This window comes from Vulpes lagopus, chromosome 10 (assembly GCF_018345385.1).
Source record: "Vulpes lagopus strain Blue_001 chromosome 10, ASM1834538v1, whole genome shotgun sequence".
In the NCBI taxonomy this organism is placed as follows: Eukaryota; Metazoa; Chordata; class Mammalia; order Carnivora; family Canidae; genus Vulpes; species Vulpes lagopus.
In genome coordinates, this window is record NC_054833.1 from 108,044,909 (window position 1) to 108,066,235 (window position 21,327).

The following is a 21,327-nucleotide window of genomic DNA, read 5'->3' on the forward strand; positions in this document are numbered from 1 at the left end:
GCTTCTCCCTCTGCCTGTGTCTCTGCTTCTCTCTCTCTCTTTCTCTGTGTGTCTCTCATGAATAAAATCTTAAACAAACAAAAAAGAATGGTACGAGACCTCAAAATAGTAGCACTGAACTCTAAAAGAAAATGGAGGGCAGCCCCGGTGGCGCAGCGGTTTGGCACCGCCTGCAGCCCGGGGCGTGATCCTGGAGACCCCGGATCGAGTCCCGCGTCGGGCTCCCTACATGGAGCCTGCTTCTCTCTCTGCCTGTCTCTCTCTCTGAATGAATAAATAAATAAATAAATCTTTAAAAAAGAAAGAAGGAAAGAAAGGAAAGGAAAGAAAATGGAGGGCAGCGTCAGTGGCTCAGCAGTTTGGCGCCCCGGCTTTGGCCAGGGGTGTGGTCCTGGAGAACAAGGATGGAGTCCCATGTCGGGCTCCTTGCATGGAGCCTACTTCTCTCTCTGCCTGTCTCTGCCTCTCTCTCTCTGTGTCTCTCATGAATAAATAAATTAAATCTTAAAAAAAGAAAAAAATAGAAGAAAAAATGGATAGGGGTACCTTGCTGGTTTAGTCAGTGGAGCATGCAACTCTTGATCTCAGGGCTATGAGTTCAATCTTCATGCTGGTTGTAGAAATTACTTAAAAATTAAATCATTTTTAAAAAGGTAAAAAATTTAAAAGTTTTTAAAAATGGATATTGTCAAAATTCTGATGGGAAGTGATTTCCAAACTAGAATCCATATTCAGCTTAACTCTTTTTTTTTTTATAGAATTAAACTCTTTTTTTTTTTTTTTTAAGGAAAAATCACGGCCCAGGGCGTGGGCCTGGAGTCCCGGGATCGAGTCCCACATCAGGCTCCCTGCACAGAGCCTGCTTCTCCCTCTGCCTGTGTCTCTGCCTATGTCTCTCTCTCTCCCTCTCTCTGTGTCTCTAATGAATCTTAAAATCTAAAAATCTCTAATGAATCTAAAATCTTAAAAAACAAACAAATATAGGAAGTTGGTAGTATAGTGGGGAGCACAGCTGCCTTCCAAACACAAGTACATCCCTCCTAAGCAGGGGGTGTGTGGCTTTCTGTGTGTGGCTGTGGGATAACAGAGGGAGAACAGAACTGGGACCTGGCCTGGGAGTTTCAGTACAGCCATGAGCTGATCACCTGAGAAACCTGGTTAGCACCATCCTCAACAGTAAACCATGGTCGGCATACCCTCCAATTAATGACACCCATTAAATTAGCTAAGGCTTTTTAAATACCCAATTTTGAAGCTACTCCAGTGAAACTGAAGCCCTCTTAAAACGCAATTTGGCAGTGTCTAACAAGAATCATATCTACATTCAAAACCCCTAGACTACACCAAAGGAGATATTCCAATGACAAGTAACTGCATGGAAATATGTTTGACATCATTAGTCATTAGAAAAAAATGGAAATTAAAACCAGGATTAAATGTATGTTTAACATATGGGCCCAGCAATTCCACATATAGATATATACCCAAAAGAGATGAAAATGTGTCCACACAGACTTGCATGTGAGTTTTCATACACAGGACTGCTACAACAGCCCAAACTGGCAACAATCCAAACATACATCAGCTGATAAATGGATAAAATAATGGAAAAATCTATATAATTGAATATGACTTAGCAATAGGAAGGGATGAATACTAAGACATATTCAACATGAGTGAACCTCAAAAACATGATGAAGAACATTATGTGTTCTTATGTGAAGAACACATAAGACTATCTCTCACATGATTTCATTTACATGAAATTTCCAGGAAAGGCAAAACTGCAATGACAGAAAGCTGGTCGGTGATTGCCTAGGGCTGAGAGCTAGCACTGGGAGGTACTGCAAACAGGCAGGAGCTAATTTTATGAGGTAATAGAAGTGTTCTAAATAACGACAAAAGTAAGGCACCATGCAAAAGTACAGAGAAATTAGTTTACCTTGGCTGTGCCACTAACCAGCAAATTCTGACTCCATTTCCTCATGGAGAGAATGGTGAGGAGGGGAAGCAGAAGTTAAAGTGGTAAATAACGAACAGTTGGGAACATTCCTCCAAGGAATTTGGATTTTACTTTGAAAGCAGTAAGAGAGGGATCCCTGGGTGGCGCAGCGGTTTAGCGCCTGCCTTTGGCCCAGGGCGCGATCCTGGAGACCCGGGATCGAATCCCACGTCAGGCTCCCAGTGCATGGGGCCTGCTTCTCCCTCTGCCTATGTCTCTGCCTCTCTCTCTCTCTCTCTCTGTGACTATCAAAAAAATAATAAATAAATAAATAAATAAATAAATAAGAAAGAAAGCAGTAAGAGACCACTGAGGACAGTGCTAAACCGGGTTCTCAGGGTTTTTGTTTTTAAAGATTTTATTTATTTATTCATGAGAGGCACACACAGAGAGAGGCAGAGACACAAGCAGAGGGAGAAGCAGGCTCCATGCAGGGAGGCCGATGTGGGACTCGATCCTGGAACTCCAGGATCACACCCTGGGCCGAAGGCAGGCACTAAACCACTGAGCCACCCAGGTGTCCCTCTCAGGGTTTTAAGTAGAGGAAATACAGATTGGCGTTTCAGAAAGATCTCTTGGGCTGCTATGCAGAGAAAAAAAAAAAAACAGAGGCCAACACTAATAAACGAGGTCTGAGCAGGCAGTGGAGTTGAAAGACCCATAGAATTTGATGACAGATTGCAGGCTCAGATGAGGAAAAGGGTGCCATCTTTCTGGCCTGCCGAATGAATGGATGGTAATGCCATTTGTCCAAACACCCTGGAAGCTGAGGTAAAAAGGATCCTCTTTGCAGATGACACTAAAATCAGAGAGGCTCACAAGAATCCATTAAGAAGCCAAGACCAGGGATCCCTGGGTGGCGCAGCGGTTTGGCGCCTGCCTTTGGCCCTGGGCGCGATCCTGGAGACCCGGGATCGAATCCCACGTCAGGCTCCCGGTGCATGGAGCCTGCTTCTCCCTCTGCCTGTGTCTCTGCCTCTCTCTCTATCTCTCTGTGACTATCATAAATAAATAAAAATTAAAAAAAAAAAAAAAAAAAAAAAAAGAAGCCAAGACCATCAGGGCACCTGGGTGGCCCAGTGGGTTAAGCGCCTGCCTTTGGCTCAGGTCATGGTATCAGAATCCTGGGATCGAGCCCCGCATCAGGCTCCCTGCCCCACAGGGAGTCTGCTTCTCCTTCTCCTCTTCTGCCCCTTCCCCCTGCTTGTGTGCGTGCTCTCCTTCTCAAATAAATAAAATCTTAAAAAAAAAAAAAAAAAAAAAGAGGCAGCAGCGGCCAAGACCATTAAGGCAGAGAAAATGAGTCAAAACCAGGAACAAAAAAAAAAAAAAAAACCAGGAACAATGTTTGTTCCACATTCTATAATTCTCCAACAGCTCGGCAAAGGCACTCGGATATTTGATGAAAATCAGGGAGGCACCCAGCCCCCCTTGATGTAGCCTACAAACTAATGATGTTTAAGGAGATTGTTCTGTCATGATGTTGCCAAGAAGTATGCAGCCTGAGCAGTTAACCAGGGTAGACACTACCACCAACACAGCCTCACAACCAATCCTACCATGTGCCTTGATCCTTCTTCTACTCTGCACTGTTCAGTTCGCCCTGCATTCTTGGCCTTTAGCCTCCCCATTTCTAAGCCATCCACATGAGAATGACTAGTCAAGCATTCTTTGTAGACCAGAAAAACTTGCGTTGCTAGTTATCATAACCAGAACTACAACATAGTCCAAACAGGAAAAGAAAACAGAGATGAAACAAAAATGGGAAAAGGGAAAATAAAAATGAAATATCACTGTGCAATGGAAGCCAAATGTGCTTTACTAAGTAGTCTGCAGTGGCCCCTAGAGATCTTATTTTAAAATTACTAATGGACTATACAAGGTCAAACTGTAATTAAGAGAAGTTTTATCTAGAATGGACCATGGAGATTAGCTAATATATCCCATTCCTTTCAAATCCTATAAATAAGATCTGCAGAGGTCTCGTGTCCTTTCCAAGGTCACACTCAGGTAAATAGTAGAGCTGGAAGTAGGACCCAGCCTCCTGACAGATATCCCAACCACTACACCATAATGGCTCCCTGCATTATCCTAACAACATGCCTCTGGAGGGAATGTTTAACCTTGTAACTAAAAGTTTCAAACAGCACAGCAAGATAATGGTTTCCTTTTATACTTACTCTGTCTTTGTCATGCAGCATATCAGCATAGGATGATCTAAAAAAAAAAAACAAACAGGTCAGAAATCTCTGCTAATGATATCCATCAACTTATGAGAGCAATCACATATATAATATAATGCATTCCTGGGACACCTGGGGTGACTCTACGGTTGAGTGTCTGCCTTTGGCTCGGTGTATGATGCCTGGATGCTGGGATCGAGTCCCATATCAGGCTCCCTGCATGGAGCCTGCTTCTCCCTCTGCCTATGTCTCTGCTTCTCTTTCTCTGTGTCTCTCATGAATGAATAAAATCTAAATAAATAAATAAATACATACATAAATACATACATATTTTTAAAATACATATATATAATGCATTCCTAAAACAGATGGACAAACATCCAGGCCAGCCCATTTTAGTTTTTATTTATTTCTGAACAATAATTGACATTCAATGTTACATCAGTTTCAGGTATACAGCATAGTGATTTGACAAGTCTATACTCAATGCTCACTACAGTAAGTGTAGTCACCACATAACATTATTACAATATCATTAACTATATTCCCTATGCTGTACTTTACATCTCTAGTCCAGGTCCATTTTAAACTATTTTAATGGAGTTATAAGCTGTCATTCTCCAGTACTGCAGGGACAAAAATCTTAGAGAAAGATGTTTATTTTCAGCAAATAACTTCAGACTTAAAAATGCTCTGGTAGGGCAGCCCGGGTGGCTCGGCGGTTTAGCGCCACCTTCGGCCCAGGGTATGATCCTGGAGACCCAGGATCAAGTCTCACGTCAGGCTCCCTGCATGGAGCCTGCTTCTCCCTTTGCCTATGTCTCTGCCTCTCTCTCTGTGTCTCTCATAGATAAATTAAAAAAAAATGCTCTGGTAGTTAGCCCTCACAGTAATTCCATAGCCACCAAGATATTGATCATGTTATACATCACACATTTTTTTAAAAGATTTTATTTATTTATTCATGAGAGAATAAATAACTTTATTTATTAAAGCCCAGCACTTTCCCTTATGTCATCAGGGAGAACAAAGAGCTTACCAAACTACAGGCTGTTAAAGGGAAGAGAGTTGCTTTTCCATATTTTCTGTCACATTAATTCACAAACTTGGAAAAATTTCTGGCAGAGTCAGGATAAACCTCCAGAACTCCCAGTCCAAAGATGCTTGCTGAGTTCCAGGTAAGAGCTAAGTGGCTCTCACTAAACAGAGGATTTCCAGCTTCAGGTCAACATTAATCACTAGAGAGGTTTTTTTATTTGTTTTTATAAAAGTAGGCCCCATGCCCAAAATGGGGCTTGAACTCATGACCCTGAAATCAAGAGTCACATTGCTCTATTGACTGAGCCAGCCAAGTAGCTTCGAGGACTTATTTTATTTTATTAAAGATTTTTTATTTGTTCAGTTGAGAGCGAGAGCGCCAGCTAGAGCATAAGCTGGGCAAGGGGCAGAGGAAGCAGGAGTAGCAGACTCCCCGCTGAGCAGGGAGCCCAGTGACTATGCGAGGCTCAAGCCCAGGACCCCGGGATCATGACCTTAGCCAAAAGCAGATGTTTAACCGACTGAGCCACCCAGGTGCCCCTGGAGAACTTATTTTAAATGCAGATTCCCATGATACAAGGAAATAGATCCTGATCAAGAAAATTGGGCTGGGGGGATCCCTGGGTGGCGCAGCGGTTTGGCACCTGCCTTTGGCCCAGGGCGCGATCCTGGAGACCCGGGATCGAATCCCACGTCGGGCTCCCGGTGCATAAAGCCTGCTTCTCTCTCTGCCTCTCTCTATCTCTCTGTGACTATCATAAATAAATAAAAAAATAAAAATTAAAAAAAAAAATAAATAAAAAAAAAAAAAAAAAAGAAAAGAAAATTGGGCTGGAGTCCAGAACTACACACTTGAACTGGTGCCTCAGCCAACTGCGACACAGGCAGTTCATACTCTACACTTTGCAGAGCACTGTACTAAAAGAACACTGTTCTTTTTTAAAGTGGCACAACAAGGCTTTTACATGTGAACCCACCTACAACTGCTTAGTTGAAATCTGGTTCTGCCTTTCAAGAGATGTTTCTGGTCCCCATCTTCCCAGCCTCATCACCCAATCTCCCCCACTACTCCACAGATACTCGCTCTAAGCACTACCAGACCACTCCACCACTAACATCCAGGATTTCTGTCCCAGCTGGACACTCCCTTTTCCTGAAACACTCTCCTCTTTTCCACTTTCCAGCCATTTCCTCCTGGTTCTCCTGCCTCCTCTATTCCAGGATTCCTTCTTCAGGTGGATACCTTTCTCATTCCACACCCTCTCTGACCCTGGTCTCTTCAGCCTGGATGTCCAAACCCAGACACCTATTCTCCATCACCTTCCTCTTCCCAGCAGTACCCATTTCCATTGTGTTCTCCCTCTTGGGAAAAACAGCTCCATCCACATTGTCACTCTAACCAGAAATCCTGGGTGCTTCTTGAATTTTCTCTTTCTTCACTGTATCCAATAAGTTACCAAACTCAAGCTCCCTCAAAGCTCTCTCTTCCTCTCCCCACCTCTACTGCCTCACCTGTGCAGTTGTATATCACTCACATGGTTTCTGCTCCCTCCAACCTACTTTCCACACTGTTCTCAGTAAATGTTCCAAAATGCAACCTAATCTGTTTTCTCCCTGTTTAACATCTCAATCACTCTGAAAATAATGACCAAATTCTTTAGAAAGGTAATGTTTTTGAGCCTTTATATTCTGCCCCACACATTGTATTTCACTCACCCATCAAACAACTCTAAATTAAGGATATTATATGAGGAAACATAACATTTTTACATATATCAAGCTGTTACATGACATCTGACTCTTCACACTGAAATGACTTTGCTTAACTCCCAAACAAACCTCTAAGCAGACCTGCTCGTGACCAACATCTGCCCCAATCCGAAACACTGGGTAATGCCTATTCCACATTCCCATCGGATTCCAGGGCTCCCGCTTGGAGATTGAGTGCCCCCACCCAGCTGCAGCCAACTGTGAACACAGCCCTGTTACCTTGCAATCTCCTGGTGGTAATCATAGTGCTCATCCTCCTCCAGCCACTCCACAGATCCCGTGGTCGGATTGGCCCGCCCGCAGAAGACTTTCATGATGCCAGTCAGCTCTTCAGTTTTAGCACAGAAAAGCAGCCTTGCCAGACTACTTCTTGTGGACAGATCTAATCGTCAGAAATCTATTCACACCATAATGTCCAAATTGTAGAGAAAAAAAAAAATTTAAGACAAAAAAAAAAATCAAGAAATAGCCACTTGTGTCAAAGCCACTGAAAATATTAATCAGTATTTTAATCTTTCCAGCAAGAGTTTTGATTTTACATTCAGCATAGAACATCAAAAACTGTAATATGTAAGTTCATGAAGCTATCTGGAAACTGCAGCAGTCCTCAGTGATTCCAAGGGGTGGGAGAATCAAATGAGCCCCACAGGTGCATCTGGGTGCAGCCTCAAGGTAAAGGCAGGTGAGAAGAGAAATAAAGCAGAGGAAACCGGAGGCTAAAAGGAAAGGAGAAACAGACTGAGGTTGTGGTAAAAGAATGCCGCCAATACTGCCTCAGGATATTAAATGTTTAGTTTAAGGAAAAATACAAAGAGCATTCAAACAAACTACGAAGACCTTCATCTAAACAAATATAGCGGGATCCCTGGGTGGCACAGCGGTTTGGCGCCTGCCTTTGGCCCAGGGCGCGATCCTGGAGACCCGGGATCAAATCCCACGTCGGGCTCCCGGTGCATGGAGCCTGCTTCTCCCTCTGCCTGTGTCTCTGCCTCTCTCTCTCTCTGTGTGTGACTATCATAAATAAATTTTAAAAAATTTTTTAAAAAAATAAAAATAAATAAACAAATATAGCTATAAGCAAACATGGATAATCCCAGAAATATTAAGCCAAAAAATAAGCATATCATAGAATATATCCAATAGGACATTAATATAAATTTATAATTATGCAAAACAAAAACAATATATTCTTCAGGAATCACACTAAAAAGTATATGAGGGAATGAGGACAGTGGTTATCCTTAAGAGGTAAGGGAAAAGGCTGGATTCAAGGAGGGCCACACAGGGGACTTCAAAATAGCATCATTCTATAAATGGATGGTGGGATTAAAGATGTTTATGATACTGTCATTCCTTATGCCTTACCATTTTTAAAAAAGATTTTATTTATTTATTCATGAGAGGCACAGAGAGAGAGAGGCAGAGACACAGGCAGAGGGAGAAACAGGCTCCATGCAGAGAGGTTGATATGGGACTGGATCCTGGGACTCCATGATCACGCCCCATGCTGAAGGCAGGCACTCAACCACTGACCCACCCAGGTGTCCCTATGCCTCACCATTTTTAATAATGATTACTTCTTACCTAGCCGATATTTAAAAACATTTTTTTAACTTTTTATTTATTTATGATAGGCACACAGTGAGAGAGAGAGAGAGAGAGAGAGAGAGGCAGAGACACAGGCAGAGGGAGAAGCAGGCTCCATGCACCGGGAGCCCGACGTGGGATTCGATCCCAGATCTCCAGGATCGCGCCCTGGGTCAAAGGCAGGCGCCAAACCGCTGCGCCACCCAGGGATCCCTTAAAAACATTAAAAAAAAAAAAAAAAAGTGACTGAAGCACTTTAAAGCACAAGTAGTAATCGAGTATGGGTGGGCTTCTGCAAATCACACTGGGCCATACCGGCTTCGGAAAGGGGTTTGGATTTTGTTTTACATGCCCTGGGAGCCACTCAAGAGTTTTAAGAACAAAAATGTCGTCAGGTACATGCTTCTACAAGGCCGCTCTGGCTAGGGTGTGGTGAATGGACTGGTTCCCAAATACTCAGAACTCTGTGCCTGGGAAAAGCGAGCCCATTAGCAGTTCCCTGAATAAAGAAGCGTGGCCCAGCTAAGCGTGGGATGGTTGGAGCGCCGTAGGATTGCGGTTCGAGTCTCTCGCTGAGAGGAGGTGCCAAGTACTATAATCAAGGTCCCCGTGGGGGTCACCCGACAGAATGGCAGAGTCGGGGCCCAACCGTATCCCAGTTCTCTTGCCAGCCCAGGAGCTCTGAGCCGTGCGGGAGAGTCCGGAGGAGACGCACACCCCGGCGGCCCAGTACGTCCACGCCAGGTTCGTCAGCCAGAGCCCGTGGGCTCAAAATAGATGATGGCTGCCCTCGGGATTCTGCTACCCCACCTTCCCAACACGCCCAGGACCTCACCCTCCGCGGGGACCGTCGCGTTCACTTCCGCGGCCACCTCCACCTGGACGCGGCTGGCAAAAGGGGCGGGACCTCCCAGCGCCCGCCGAGCGTGCCGGCAGCTAGTCCCGGAAGCGGAACTTGAAGGCTCTCCCGTCGCACCCCGCGCGTTCCCACAGTGCTCCGCGAATGCCGCTATGGAGGCCGGCAGGACTGCGGTTCTTCGCGTGAAGCGGAAGCGCAGCGCAGAGCCGGCCGAAGCCCTTGTCCTCTCCTGCAAACGCCTTCGGAGCAGCGCAGTCGAGTCGGCGGCCCAAAAGACAGTCCCCGAGGATCTTGAGAGAGGGCCGGAGAATAATGTCTTCCAATTGGTGGCCACCGTGCGCTCCCAGGTATTGGGCGGGATGGAGCCAGTGTTTGAAGGGATCTTAGGGCGCTGCCGGGGCGAAATTGTATCTCTGATCTCTGCACGAACCTCCTGCTCACGCCGGCTTCCCTCCCCTACGACCTCTCCTACAGGAGGAGCCGGTCCAGGCGCTCGTTCGAGCTGCCCTGCGCCCTTCCCGGGGCAGCCAGCAGCGTATCCGCCGCGACCTCCGCGCTTCGGCTCGGGAGAACCGGCAGGAGGGTCGCTACCGGGTGATTTCTAGTCGCAGATCCTCAGGGATTCCCTCAGGTGGCCTGGAGTCCGAAGACCCACCGGGAAACCCAGAAGCCGCCGAGGACGCGAGCTTTCAGCTGTTCGACCTGGTCCACGAGGAAGAAGAAGACCCAGAAGCCGTCGCCACCGCAGGCTCCTCCAAAGTGAGTACCCGCCCGGAAGAGAGGGAGGGCTGGGCTTCCCCGGACGATAGTGCCAAGACTCTGGGCGTTAAGTCTGCACACGTAAGAGGAGGCACACGGCTTCGCCTTACTGATGGATGATCTCTCGGCCGTGGTAACTTCGTTTAACAGATTAGGTTATTTATTCAACAAATTTTTTTTTTTTTTAAATTTATGATAGTCACAGAGAGAGAGAGAGAGAGGCAGAGACACAGGCTGAGGAAGAAGCAGGCTCCATGCACCGGGAGCCTGATGTGGGATTCGATCCGGGGTCTCCAGGATCGCGCCCTGGGCCAAAGGCAGGCGCCAAACCGTTGCGCCACCCAGGGATCCCATATTCAACAAATATTTACTGAATCCGCACTATGTGCCAGGCACATACGTTCTTAGGTTCTGGGGATATAGCTTTGAGGACTTAACATTCAGGTAGAAGAAAGAACACTGTTAACTTCAATGTCAGATGGTGATAGGGGCTGTATGAGGGTGAGGAGAGCAGGGAAAGAATGGTTCCATTTCAGAAAAGGTCTCGGAAAATGACAGAGTGAGAACTTGGAGGAGGTGAATGGCAAGGCCCTGTGGATATCTGAGAGAAAAGCAGTTTGGTGTTTTCAAGGTCAGTGTGCCTGGAGCCCAGTGAACTGAGGAAGAATAATAAGGAATTTGGGAGAGGATTCCTGCTAGACTCTGAAGGCACTTGTAAGGACATACTGCCTTTCACTTTGAGATGGGGAATTACTGGTGGGTTTTGAGCAGTAAAGATAGAACAGATGGAAAAACTCACCAAAGGGATGTTAAGGACTAGTATTGGGTAGTGAATCAAGTTTGAGGCAGATTCAAGTGTAGAATGCAAGTCTTGTCACATTTAATCCAATGTTCTTTCCGTTGTTACATTTACTAAATTTGTTTTGTACCTCAGTTCCAAAAAAAAAAAGAAAAAACTCTACTACGTTGTATTAAGACTATAGAAATAGAAAATTCTCAACCTAAGATTTGTCTTCTCTTAATAAGCATTTTTTTAACATCACCCTTCACTTCTTTCAATAGTTCTTAAAGTTTAAAAACTGATTTTGATTGAAAATATATCAAGCAAAAAATATTTAATCATGGTGGTAGTATACTTGGATAACAATTTGGGCATGATGACTATAGCCACATCTTCTATCAAAATGAATGGAAGACTGATTCATGAGTTACAAGTAAAATACCTTTTAAAAGTAAATCAGCATTCAGTGGAATCAAATAACTAGTTTAATTTTATAACAAAAACTAGTATATAAACTGATGAAGCATGTGTACACAAATTTTTCCCAAAAATGGAATATAAACTGTAAATACATAAAAAAATGTTTGCACATGAGAGTGGGACATCTGGCTTGCCAGCGGGCACCTTCATTTTGCATGCAACAGAAGAGCAATTTAAAAATGGGCAATGTTGGGATCCCTGGGTGGCTCAACGGTTTAGCGCCTGTCTTCAGCGGGGGGCGTGGCCCTGGAGACCTGGGATGGAGTCCTGCATCAGGCTCCCAGCAATGGAGCCTGCTTCTCCCTCTGCCTCTCTGTCTCTCATGAATAAATAAATAAAATCTTTAAAAAAAAAAATGGGCAATGTTGAGAAGGGCAAGATTTTTGTTCAAAAGTGTGCCCAGTTTTACCATACTGTCGAAAAGAGGCAAGGCAAGCACAAGACTGGGCCAAATCGCCATGATCTATTTGAGCAAAAAGATAGGCCCCTGGATTTTCTTATAAGGACGCCAACAAGGACGAAGATATCAGGGCCACTAGGAGGCTCGGCCAGTTGAGCATCTGGCTCAGGTCACGATCATGGACGGGGTCCTGGGATCCAGCCCTGCTTGGATCATGCTCAGTGGGGAGTCTGCTTGTTCCTCTCCCTCTGCCTCTCCGCCAGCTTATGCATGAGCTCTCTCGCTCTCTCCCTCTCTCTCAAATAAGTACATAATAAATAAATAGAACAAAGGCATTACCTGGGGAGAGAAGACATTGATGGAGTATTTGGATGATCCCAAGAAGTACATCCTGGAACAAAAATGATTTTTGCTGACATTAAGAAGACAGGGGAGGGATTCCTGGGTGGCTCTGTGGTTGAGCGTCTGCTTTTGGCTCAGGTCGTGATCCCAGGGTCCTGGGATCGAGTCCCGTATTGAGCTCCCCATGGGGAGCCTGCTTTTCCCTCTGCCTGTGTCTCTGCCTCTCTCTCTCTCTCTCTCTCTCTCTCTCATGAATAAATGGATGGGATCTTTTAAAAAAAAAAAAAGAGGAGAAAGGGCAGACTTGATAGCTTATCTCAGAAAAAGCTAGTTAGGAGTAATTAATTGGCTACCACTTATTTATTACAAAACAAAAGTGTCTTTTTTAATGTGTACCATATTTAAGTTGGTTTCATACACGAGAATTCAGACCATGAATGGCTGATAGAATATTTCTTTTGCACAATCCGGATTTAAATAAGATTGGCTTGTGGTTAAATGAATAGGATTGGAGTGGCTGGGTGCCTCAGTGAATTAAAGCATCTGCCTTCTGCTCAGGTTATGATCAGAGGGTCCTGGGATCGAGCCCCACGTCAGGCTCCCTGCTCAGCAGAGAGCCTGCTTCTCTCTCTCCCTCTGCCTCCTGTTCCCCCTGCTTATGTTCTCTTTCTGTGTCAAATAAAATCTTTTTTAAAAAATGAATAGGAAAAAAAAAAAGAATAGGATCATGGGATATCTGGGTGGCTCAGTTGTTGAGTATCTGCCTTCAGCCCAGGGTATGTGATCCTGGAGTCCTGGGATCAAGTCCCTCATCAGGCTCCCTGCGTGGAACCTGCTTCTCTCTCTGCCTATGTCTCTCCCTCTCTCTGTGTGTGTCTCTCATGAATAAATAAATAAATAAATAGTCTTTAAAAAAAAATGAATAGGATCAGTTTTTTGAACTTTGATAGTAATTCTTGTTCAGTAAGTGCTAAACTGTTTTTCCCCTCCAAAGATTTTATTAGAATTGATTAGGAGCACCTGGGTGGCTCAGTGGTTGAGTGTCTGCCTTTGGCTCAGATCATGATCCCAGGGTCCTGGGTCCAAAGCTCCCCACAGGGAGCCTGCTTCTCCCTGTACCTATGTCTGCTTCTCTCAGGAATAAATAAATCTTTAAAAAAATTAATTAGTAATGTTCAGCTTTTTAAAAGTTTTTTAAAGTAATCTCTACACCCAACATGGGCTTGAACTCACAACTCAGAGATCAAGAGTCATATGCTCCACTGACTGAGCCAACCAGGCACCCCAGTAATGTTCAGCATTTCACAGAGTTGGTAAATGCCATCTCTAAACCTGTAGGAGATTGGTTTTGTATTTAAATTCATATATAACTTGTCATATTAACATATATGTAAATAATGAGGAAATCCCTTCACTGTTTCATAGAACAAGACTCAGCTGTGTTTCAAGTTGTGTTAACTTGTTAAAAGTCCCGGGTTGAAGATAAGCTGGCAGTGTCCACTTTTATCTTTTTGGTCTTAACTATACCAATTCAATTAAAATTCCCTGCATCTAAAATGTTGCTCTTTGCTTAATGGGAGGTATTTTAATGTGGCTTATGTGTAATATTAAAGAATACTTAATGCTTCTCATATTTTATGGATAATCTCTAAGGTCAGATGTTTTTTAAAATTCAGTGTGGCAAAGCATAGTAGCAAATTTTGCTTGTGAATTCTTTACATTGCTTGTGATTAAAAGTAGGCCAGACTAAGTTATTGTCCTTTTTTTCAGGATTATCTTTTCAAACAGCTGTTCAAAAACACAACTGTAGAATTTTTTTAAAGAGTTTATTTAGGGATCCCTGGGTGGCACAGCGGTTTAGCACCTGCCTTTGGCCCAGGGCGTGATCCTGGAGACCTGGGATCGAATCCCACATCGGGCTCCCGGTGCGTGGAGCCTGCTTCTCCCTCTGCCTATGTCTCTGCCCTTCTCTCTCTCTCTGTGTGTGACTATCATTAAAAAAAAAAAAAAAAGAGTTTATTTATTCATGAGAGAGACACAGAGAGAGAGGCAGAGACATAGGCAGAGGGAGAAGCAGGCTTCCCTTGGGGAGCCCAGTGCGGGACTTGATCTGGGGACTTCTAGATCACGCCCTGAGCCAAAGGCAGATGCTCAACCACTGAGCTATCCAGGTGTCCCCACAATTGTAGAATTAATCACAGATTTTAAAAAAATGTTTGCCCTCAGTAATTATTTTTTTAAAAATGGATTTAAGCTGAAAGAAAATTTGGGGTTTTATGCCTACTAGACTATCAGGGGAAAGGTTGTTGATAGCACTGCCGGCAAGGCCATGATCAAAATGGTACACAATTGTCGTGCTTAAAATTGATGCACGGCTTTTGGAAAACAGCATGGTTTTACATACCGGGAATCCTAAAAACAGCTTGAGGCCTATTCTAAAACTACTTAAATTTATTTTTATTGTTTGGATCCTAAAGCCATCCAAACAAGTATCTACAGAAATTTTAAAATAGTGACAGCATTTTTGCCACATATATTTCTCATTAATTTGATACCATTTAAATTTTAAGCAAATAAAGTACTATTTTATAGAAAATCTTAAGAAGTGAAAAAGTTCAGTTTATTTTATCTAGTGATCTTATTACCCCCAGGATTTATGCTAGCGAAATAATTCAGCAGAAGCAAACAGCTATGGTATTAACAAAAGCTTATTGTTGGTTTACTGAGTAATTGCTGTACATTAAGTACTATGCTAAGTATTTATTATGTTTTCTTTTAATTTAACTCATGTGATCCTTACAAAAACCCTTTGAGGTAAGTATTTCATCTCCATTTTTCGAATGCAGGAAACAACATGTTCATTGCAACATTCTTTATGGAGGCTAAAAATTATGTCTGAGAAATTGACATACACAACTGCCTGCACCATTAAAGTGATAACCATGAAGACTGGCGAGACATTAAATATGTTTATACTGTGCTATATGTTGTATACTTGAAAATATGGGTAGGCACACATAGACTAAAGAATAATTTTTCTTTTATAAAAATATTCATTATAGAAAATTTGAAAAAATATGGGAAAGTAACAAGGGGTGGAATCACTCATTTTACCCCCATCACAAAGGTAATTGGAATAAAATTAATTTGTTGTCTTCTGAGTATAAAATTCTATGTCTGGCATTATTCTGTTTGCCAGTTGAACTTTGCTTGTGAACAGCTTTGAAGTTCGTCAAGAATGCACAAAAATTGACATCTCTAGTTCCTTTTAACTTTGGAGCAAGGGAATCCCTGGGTGGCGCAGCGGTTTGGCACCTGCCTTTGGCCCAGGGCGCGATCCTGGAGACCCGGGATCGGGTCCCACATCGGGCTCCCGGTGCATGGAGCCTGCTTCTCCCTCTGCCTGTGTCTCTGCCTCCCTCTCTGTCTCTCTCTCTGTCTCTCTCTCTCTCTCTCTCTGTGACTATCATAAATAAATAAAAATTAAAAAAAAAAAAACTTTGGAGCAAGGAAGAATTAATTCCTTCTTCCTCCCTCGGCTATGGAACACACGCCTTCCACCCCCCCACCCCCCCAGTATGGTGTCTGGTTTGAGCCACATAGCCTCCTCTGATGAACCTGTTGAGAGGGGTCATTTGCAGCATGTCCCTCGGGTTTCCAAACTGACCTGCGCTGCTCTGGATGACACAGCCTGTGGCACTGGAGTACATCTTCCCTGGGCCAATTCTATTCTGGGTCAATCTATCTTGAGCTGTTCTAACAGGAGGATTATAGGAGAGTCCACTCCTGTTTTGTGATTAAAAGTAGGACATCATTGGGCGCCTGGATGGCTGGGTTGAGTGTCTGACTCTTGTTTTTGGCTCAGGTCATGATCTCAGTGTCATGGGATTGAGTCCCCCACCCCCACCCTGGGCTTCATGTTTGGAGGGGGAGTCTGCTTGATATTCTCTTCCTCTCCCTCCAGCTCTTGCCTGCTCACACATGCACTTGCTGGCTCTCTTGATTAAATCTTTTTTTTTTTTAACGCATCTTGACTCAAAATTTGAGTTGTTTTTTTTTTTCTAAGATTTTATTTATGGGGGATCCCTGGGTGGCGCAGCGGTTTGGCGCCTGCCTTTGGCCCAGGGCTCGATCCTGGAGACTCGGGATCGAATCCCACGTCAGGCTCCCGGTGCATGGAGCCTGCTTCTCCCTCTGCCTATATCTCTGCCTCTCTCTCTCTCTCTCTCACTGTGTGCCTATCATAAATAAATAAAATTAAATTAAAAAAAAAAAAAGATTTTATTTATGGGCAGCCCCGGTGGCGCAGTAGTTTAGCGCCGCCTGCAGCCCGAGGTTTGATCCTGGGGACCCTGGATCGAGTCCCACGTCAGGCTCCCTGCATGGAGCCTGCTTCTCCCTCTGCCTGTGCCTCTGCCTCTCTCTCTCTCTCTCTCTCTCTCTGTGTGTCTTTATGAATAAATAAATAAAATCTTTAAAAAAAAAAAAAAGATTTGGGGATCCCTGGGTGGCGCAGCGGTTTAGCGCCTGCCTTTGGCCCAGGGCGCGATCCTGGAGACCCGGGATCGGATCCCACGTCGGGCTCCCGGTGCATGGAGCCTGCTTCTCCCTCTGCCTATGTCTCTGCCTCTGTGTGTGTGTGTGTGACTATCATAAATAAATAAATAAATAAATAAATAAATAAATAAATAAATAAATATTTTTTAAAAATTTTTAAAAAAGATTTTATTTATTCATGAGAGACATTGAGTATCTGTCTTCAGCTTAGGTTGTGATCAGGGTCCTGGGATCAAACCCTGTGTTGGGTTCCCTGCTCATCAAGGAATCTTTCTTCTGTCCCTCTGCCCCTCCTCCTTGTTCATGCTTTCTCTCTCTCTCTCTCTCTCTCTCAAATAAATAAATAAAATACTTTTTTAAAGAAAAGACATCATTGTGGGCAAACCAGGTGATGGTAGTCATCAGAGTCCAGGAATCGCTTTTAGATCCTTATATCACACAAATGCAGACCCATATAGAGATCAGCCATGGAGGTGCTGCTGGGGGCCTCTAGATCCCTTATGGAGATCTTCTCAGGCCAGTTTTTCCATGTGCTCTCTTATGTTGTTCAAGCACAAGAGAGCAAGGAGCTATCTTAAGTCTATCACAAAAGAAAAACTATACAATTATTTTAGAGATAATTGATTTTTTTATTTCATAGCTAATTAAGAGATTAGTAGGAAATAGGGATAAGAATCTTGAATCTAGGGGCACCCAGATGGCTCAGTCAGTTAAATATCTGCCTTCCTGTCAGTTGATGGTCTCAAGGTCCTGGGATCAACCCCCAGGGCATGCTCCCTGCTCAGCGGGGAGCCTGCTTTTCCCTCTCCTCCCTGCTTGTGCTCGCTCACTATCTCTGTCAGTCTCTATCTCTCAAACAAATAAAATATCTTTTTAAAAGAAAAATCTTGAATCTAACATAGACAACTGTAGAGAGACTTAAAATCTCACTCAAATCTTAGATTTCTCCTTTTGAAACACCAATGTTCAGATCATGTATATATTATCTTTTGATTTCTTTACAGACATCTGACCCAGATGTGATCCTCTGCAATTCCATAGAGTTGATCCGTGAGCGGTTGACTGTATCTGAGGATGGACCAAGAATCGGGCATCAGGAGGAACAGAAGGATGACTATGTGTATGACATTTACTATTTGGAGATGGCTACTCCAGGATGGATTGAGAACATCCTCTCTGTGCAGCCCTATAGCCAGGAGTGGGACCTGGTAAGGAGACCCATGAGGATGAGGTAGCCTAAGCAATTCTCTAGTCAGGGTACTTTGCTTCCCTGTGTTCCACATTGCCTCCAGTGTGTTCAAGATTGTTCTTGACTCTTTTTATCCTTGCTTAAATGGAAAAACTTATTCTAAATACCTTCTAGGAACTGGATTTAGTGCAGGGAATTTTGGAAATGACAGTCTGCATTGATAATTTTTGCTTTTAATAGGTCTTTCATAAAGTTTGCAATATAATTTTTATCATTTGTAACACCCACTTTTGGGGGAAATCATATAGGGGCTTATAATAAGGACAGTAAACCAAAAATTCTTAACATAAATGGGAATAAAAGATTTTTTTTTTTAAACTATCTTAAGGGGGGGGAACCTTGGATTAAGAAAGCGAACTCCCTTGTGCAAACTGGGTGGCTCAGCGGTTTGGCGCCATCTTCAGCCCAGGGTGTGGTCCTGGAGACCTGAGATCGAGTCCAGCATCAGGCAACAGGAATAAATAAATAAATAATCTTTAAAAAAAAAAAAAGAAGAAGAAGAAGAAGAAGAAGAAGAAGAAGAAGAAGAAGAAGAAGAAGAAGAAGAAGAAGAAAGCTAATACCCTATATCATTATTTTGGGGTTTTTTTAATTTTATTTACTTTTTTTTTTTTTTTAAGATTTCTTTATTCATGAGAAACAGAGAGAAAGGCAGAGACACAAGCAGAGGGACAAGCAGGCTCCCCACAAGGAGTGCAATGCAGGACTGGGTCCCGGATCCTGGGATCATGCCCTGAGCCAAAGGCTGAGCCACCCAGGCGTCCCTTTTTTTTTTTTTAAAGTAATCTCTACACCTAATGTGGGGCTTGAACTCACAACCCTAAGATCAAGAGTTGCAGCTCTATAGACTGAGCCAGCCAGACACCTCCTAACATCATTTAAGATTTTATTTATTCATGAGAGACAGAGAGAGAGGGAGGCAGAGACAGGCAGAGGGAGACGCAGGCTCCATGCAGGGACCCTGATGTGGGACTTGATTCCTGGATTCCAGGATCATGCCATGGGCTGAAGGCAGACCGCTTAACCGCTCAGCCACCCAGGGATCCCCAACATCATTATTCTTACAATAATTCTAAAGATTTATTCATGAGAAATCGAGAGAGACAGTCAGAGGTAGAGGGAGAAGCAGACTCCATGTAGGGAGCCCAAAGTGTGACGACCACAGGATCACGCCCTGAGCCAAAGGCAGATGCTCAACCGCTGAGCCACCCAGGCATCCTATCCACACTGTGCTTTTAAGTGACTTCTCCAAATTGGTCTGCTAATAGCCTCCCCTACAGCACAGCCTTAGAGGTGTTGACTTATGCTTATGTTTGTGTTGAGATGTGCAGGTGAATGATGACCAGCAGCCAGAAGATATTTATGAAGATGATGATGATGAGAACAGTGAGAATAACTGGCGTAACGAGTACCCAGAGGAGGAGAACACTGATGAAGATGAAGAGTCCAGAGGTACATGAGTAGCAGCCTTAGATGGGAGGGGACTGTTGAGATCCAAGACTGAGGTGTGCGCAGTTAACATGTACATCTTTACTAGCTTTCCTTCTCTGCCATTGAATTCCCAACAGCTCAACCACAAGCCATTGGAGCTATAGGATCCCCAAGAACTAGTGTTTCCAGAGGACCCTGGTGAGGTTTTAATGTCAGTCAGGCCTAGGTTCCAATCCTTAGTTCTGTCATTGCCTATCTGTGGGTCTTAGGGAAGTTACTTTACCTCATCGAGCCGTATCCTCTCTCCAGAAAACAAGAGAATATTGCACTAACTTCAGTGGTTGGGATTAAGGGAAACATCATAGCTCATTGTCTCTTCTGCTTCAGTCAAGGTGTTGGAGAGGTTTGCCAGTAGGAGCAGGGCTAGGATTTTGACGTGTCATTTACCTAACTTCTCAAGAAGTTGATCGGTTTACAATGTTTTGGGAAAGATGCAATACAGACATGGTACCTGGGGGAAAGGAAGGAAAGATATTCTGGTGAAACAGTTCCTTCAGTGATTATCTTCTTTGTGCCAACGAAAAGGATTTCTTGTTGGTTAATGGAGGGACAATTAATTAAACTATGGAATATTCTATGTACCTCTGATATATGTTATATGTTACATATATACATACATATATATACACATATACATATATATGATAAAAGGATAGGGGCAGATGTGAAATTATATTTACAGTATGACTACAACTATTATACAAAAAGAAATCCTATACGTAGGAAAGAAATGAAAAAATACTCCCAGTATTGTTGAGGGATTTGGTTTAGGTGGTAGAAACAGGATTTTTTTTTTTTTTAATTCTAAATTCTCTTTACTGATCAAGTATTTTAGAATAGAGAACAAAAAACCAGACCTTCTTGAGATGGGAAATGGTTACTGTGGTCACCTAGAAACTCAAAACATCTAGAACCCATTCCTATTATCATTCTAGGCTCTGATGAATATGACAGCTTCACTGAAGAGGAAAGAGGCAACAGCAGACCACAGATGTGGAGCAAATACCCTTTGGATGTGCAGAAGGAGTTTGGCTATGACAGCCCCCATGACCTGGATTCAGACTGATGATCCTGTGGTATCTGTGAAGTTCAATGATGTGCCCTTGAGGGCTCTGACTGTAGTTTCATCCACCCTGGTAACATCCTTAGGTTTTCTAGCTTAACATATAAAAGGAAAAAGCATGTCCAGTAGCAGCATCCTACCAGTGAAAACGTGCCCTAAAGGATTGTCTTTTTCAGTAATAGTACGGCCCCTTTGCTTCAAGACTCTACAGTCTGATCAGGGGAAATGCCATAAAAATGAAGCTTCCTAGTCTGGGGATTTTCCCATTCTCTTCCTGTCCTAAAGCCAATATGTAGAAGAGAAGCTCCTCTTTCCCTCAGCACTAAGATTTAGCTTTCCCATACCACCAGGCCACTGCCTCCACTAAAAGTCTGTTTCTTTTGGTAGAATCCAGAAGGACTACAATGGGTCCTTTATAGCAGCACAGACTGGATAGTGGGGGCCGTTGGAGAGGGAAGTAGGATCTGCCTGAGCGCTGAGAGAGAGGTTTTAAGTTAATAGGGTCTCTACCTCCCTGCTACCTGACTGATAATGGTTGTAAAGACTGCTGTCTTCCTTTGGCAGTAGTGCCAGGAAGAACAGGATGTATGAGTGTGATACTATGTGTTTAGTAAAACTTAAATATGGGAGCAAGAAATTCCTGGAAAACTCTTTTTTTTTTTAAGATTTATTAGAACATAAGTACGAGGAAGGCCCATAGGGAGAGAAGCAAGAGAGCCTCAAGCAGACCCCTCACCGAGCACAGCCCAATGCAGGGGGATCCCAG

General features: G+C 43.6%; 2 protein-coding genes across 4 annotated transcripts in view; one reads left to right on the forward strand and one right to left on the reverse strand.

The window, feature by feature from the left end:
- Nucleotides 1-9,553, reverse strand: part of PRMT7 (protein arginine methyltransferase 7) — a 45,251-nt gene extending 35,698 nt beyond the window's left edge. For all 3 annotated transcript variants that reach the window (XM_041771196.1, XM_041771194.1, XM_041771195.1), the window contains exons 1-3: nucleotides 9,416-9,553; nucleotides 7,213-7,390; nucleotides 4,183-4,219 (exon numbers count right to left, since the gene is read on the reverse strand). In XM_041771196.1, coding sequence (XP_041627130.1) covers nucleotides 4,183-4,219; nucleotides 7,213-7,307 — 132 coding nt within the window. In that variant the 5' untranslated portion in view covers nucleotides 7,308-7,390; nucleotides 9,416-9,553. The remainder of the gene's footprint in view (nucleotides 1-4,182; nucleotides 4,220-7,212; nucleotides 7,391-9,415) is intronic.
- Nucleotides 9,550-21,198, forward strand: SLC7A6OS (solute carrier family 7 member 6 opposite strand). Its single transcript, XM_041771202.1, has 5 exons — nucleotides 9,550-9,786; nucleotides 9,914-10,198; nucleotides 17,763-17,966; nucleotides 19,339-19,459; nucleotides 20,434-21,198. The coding sequence occupies exons 1-5, from the start codon at nucleotides 9,592-9,594 to the stop codon at nucleotides 20,562-20,564; spliced, it is 936 nt and encodes a 311-aa protein (XP_041627136.1). The 5' UTR covers nucleotides 9,550-9,591; the 3' UTR covers nucleotides 20,565-21,198.
- The last annotated feature ends 129 nt before the right edge of the window (nucleotides 21,199-21,327 follow it).

Bases quoted from the DNA above. Each gene is read 5' to 3' on its own strand.
- SLC7A6OS (XM_041771202.1), top strand. From the start codon at position 9,592: ATGGAGGCCGGCAGGACTGCGGTTCTTCGCGTGAAGCGGAAGCGCAGC. The intron at 9,787-9,913 runs GTATTGGGCGGG...CCTCTCCTACAG, and splicing joins TGGCCACCGTGCGCTCCCAG to GAGGAGCCGGTCCAGGCGCT. The intron at 10,199-17,762 runs GTGAGTACCCGC...ATTTCTTTACAG, and splicing joins CCACCGCAGGCTCCTCCAAA to ACATCTGACCCAGATGTGAT.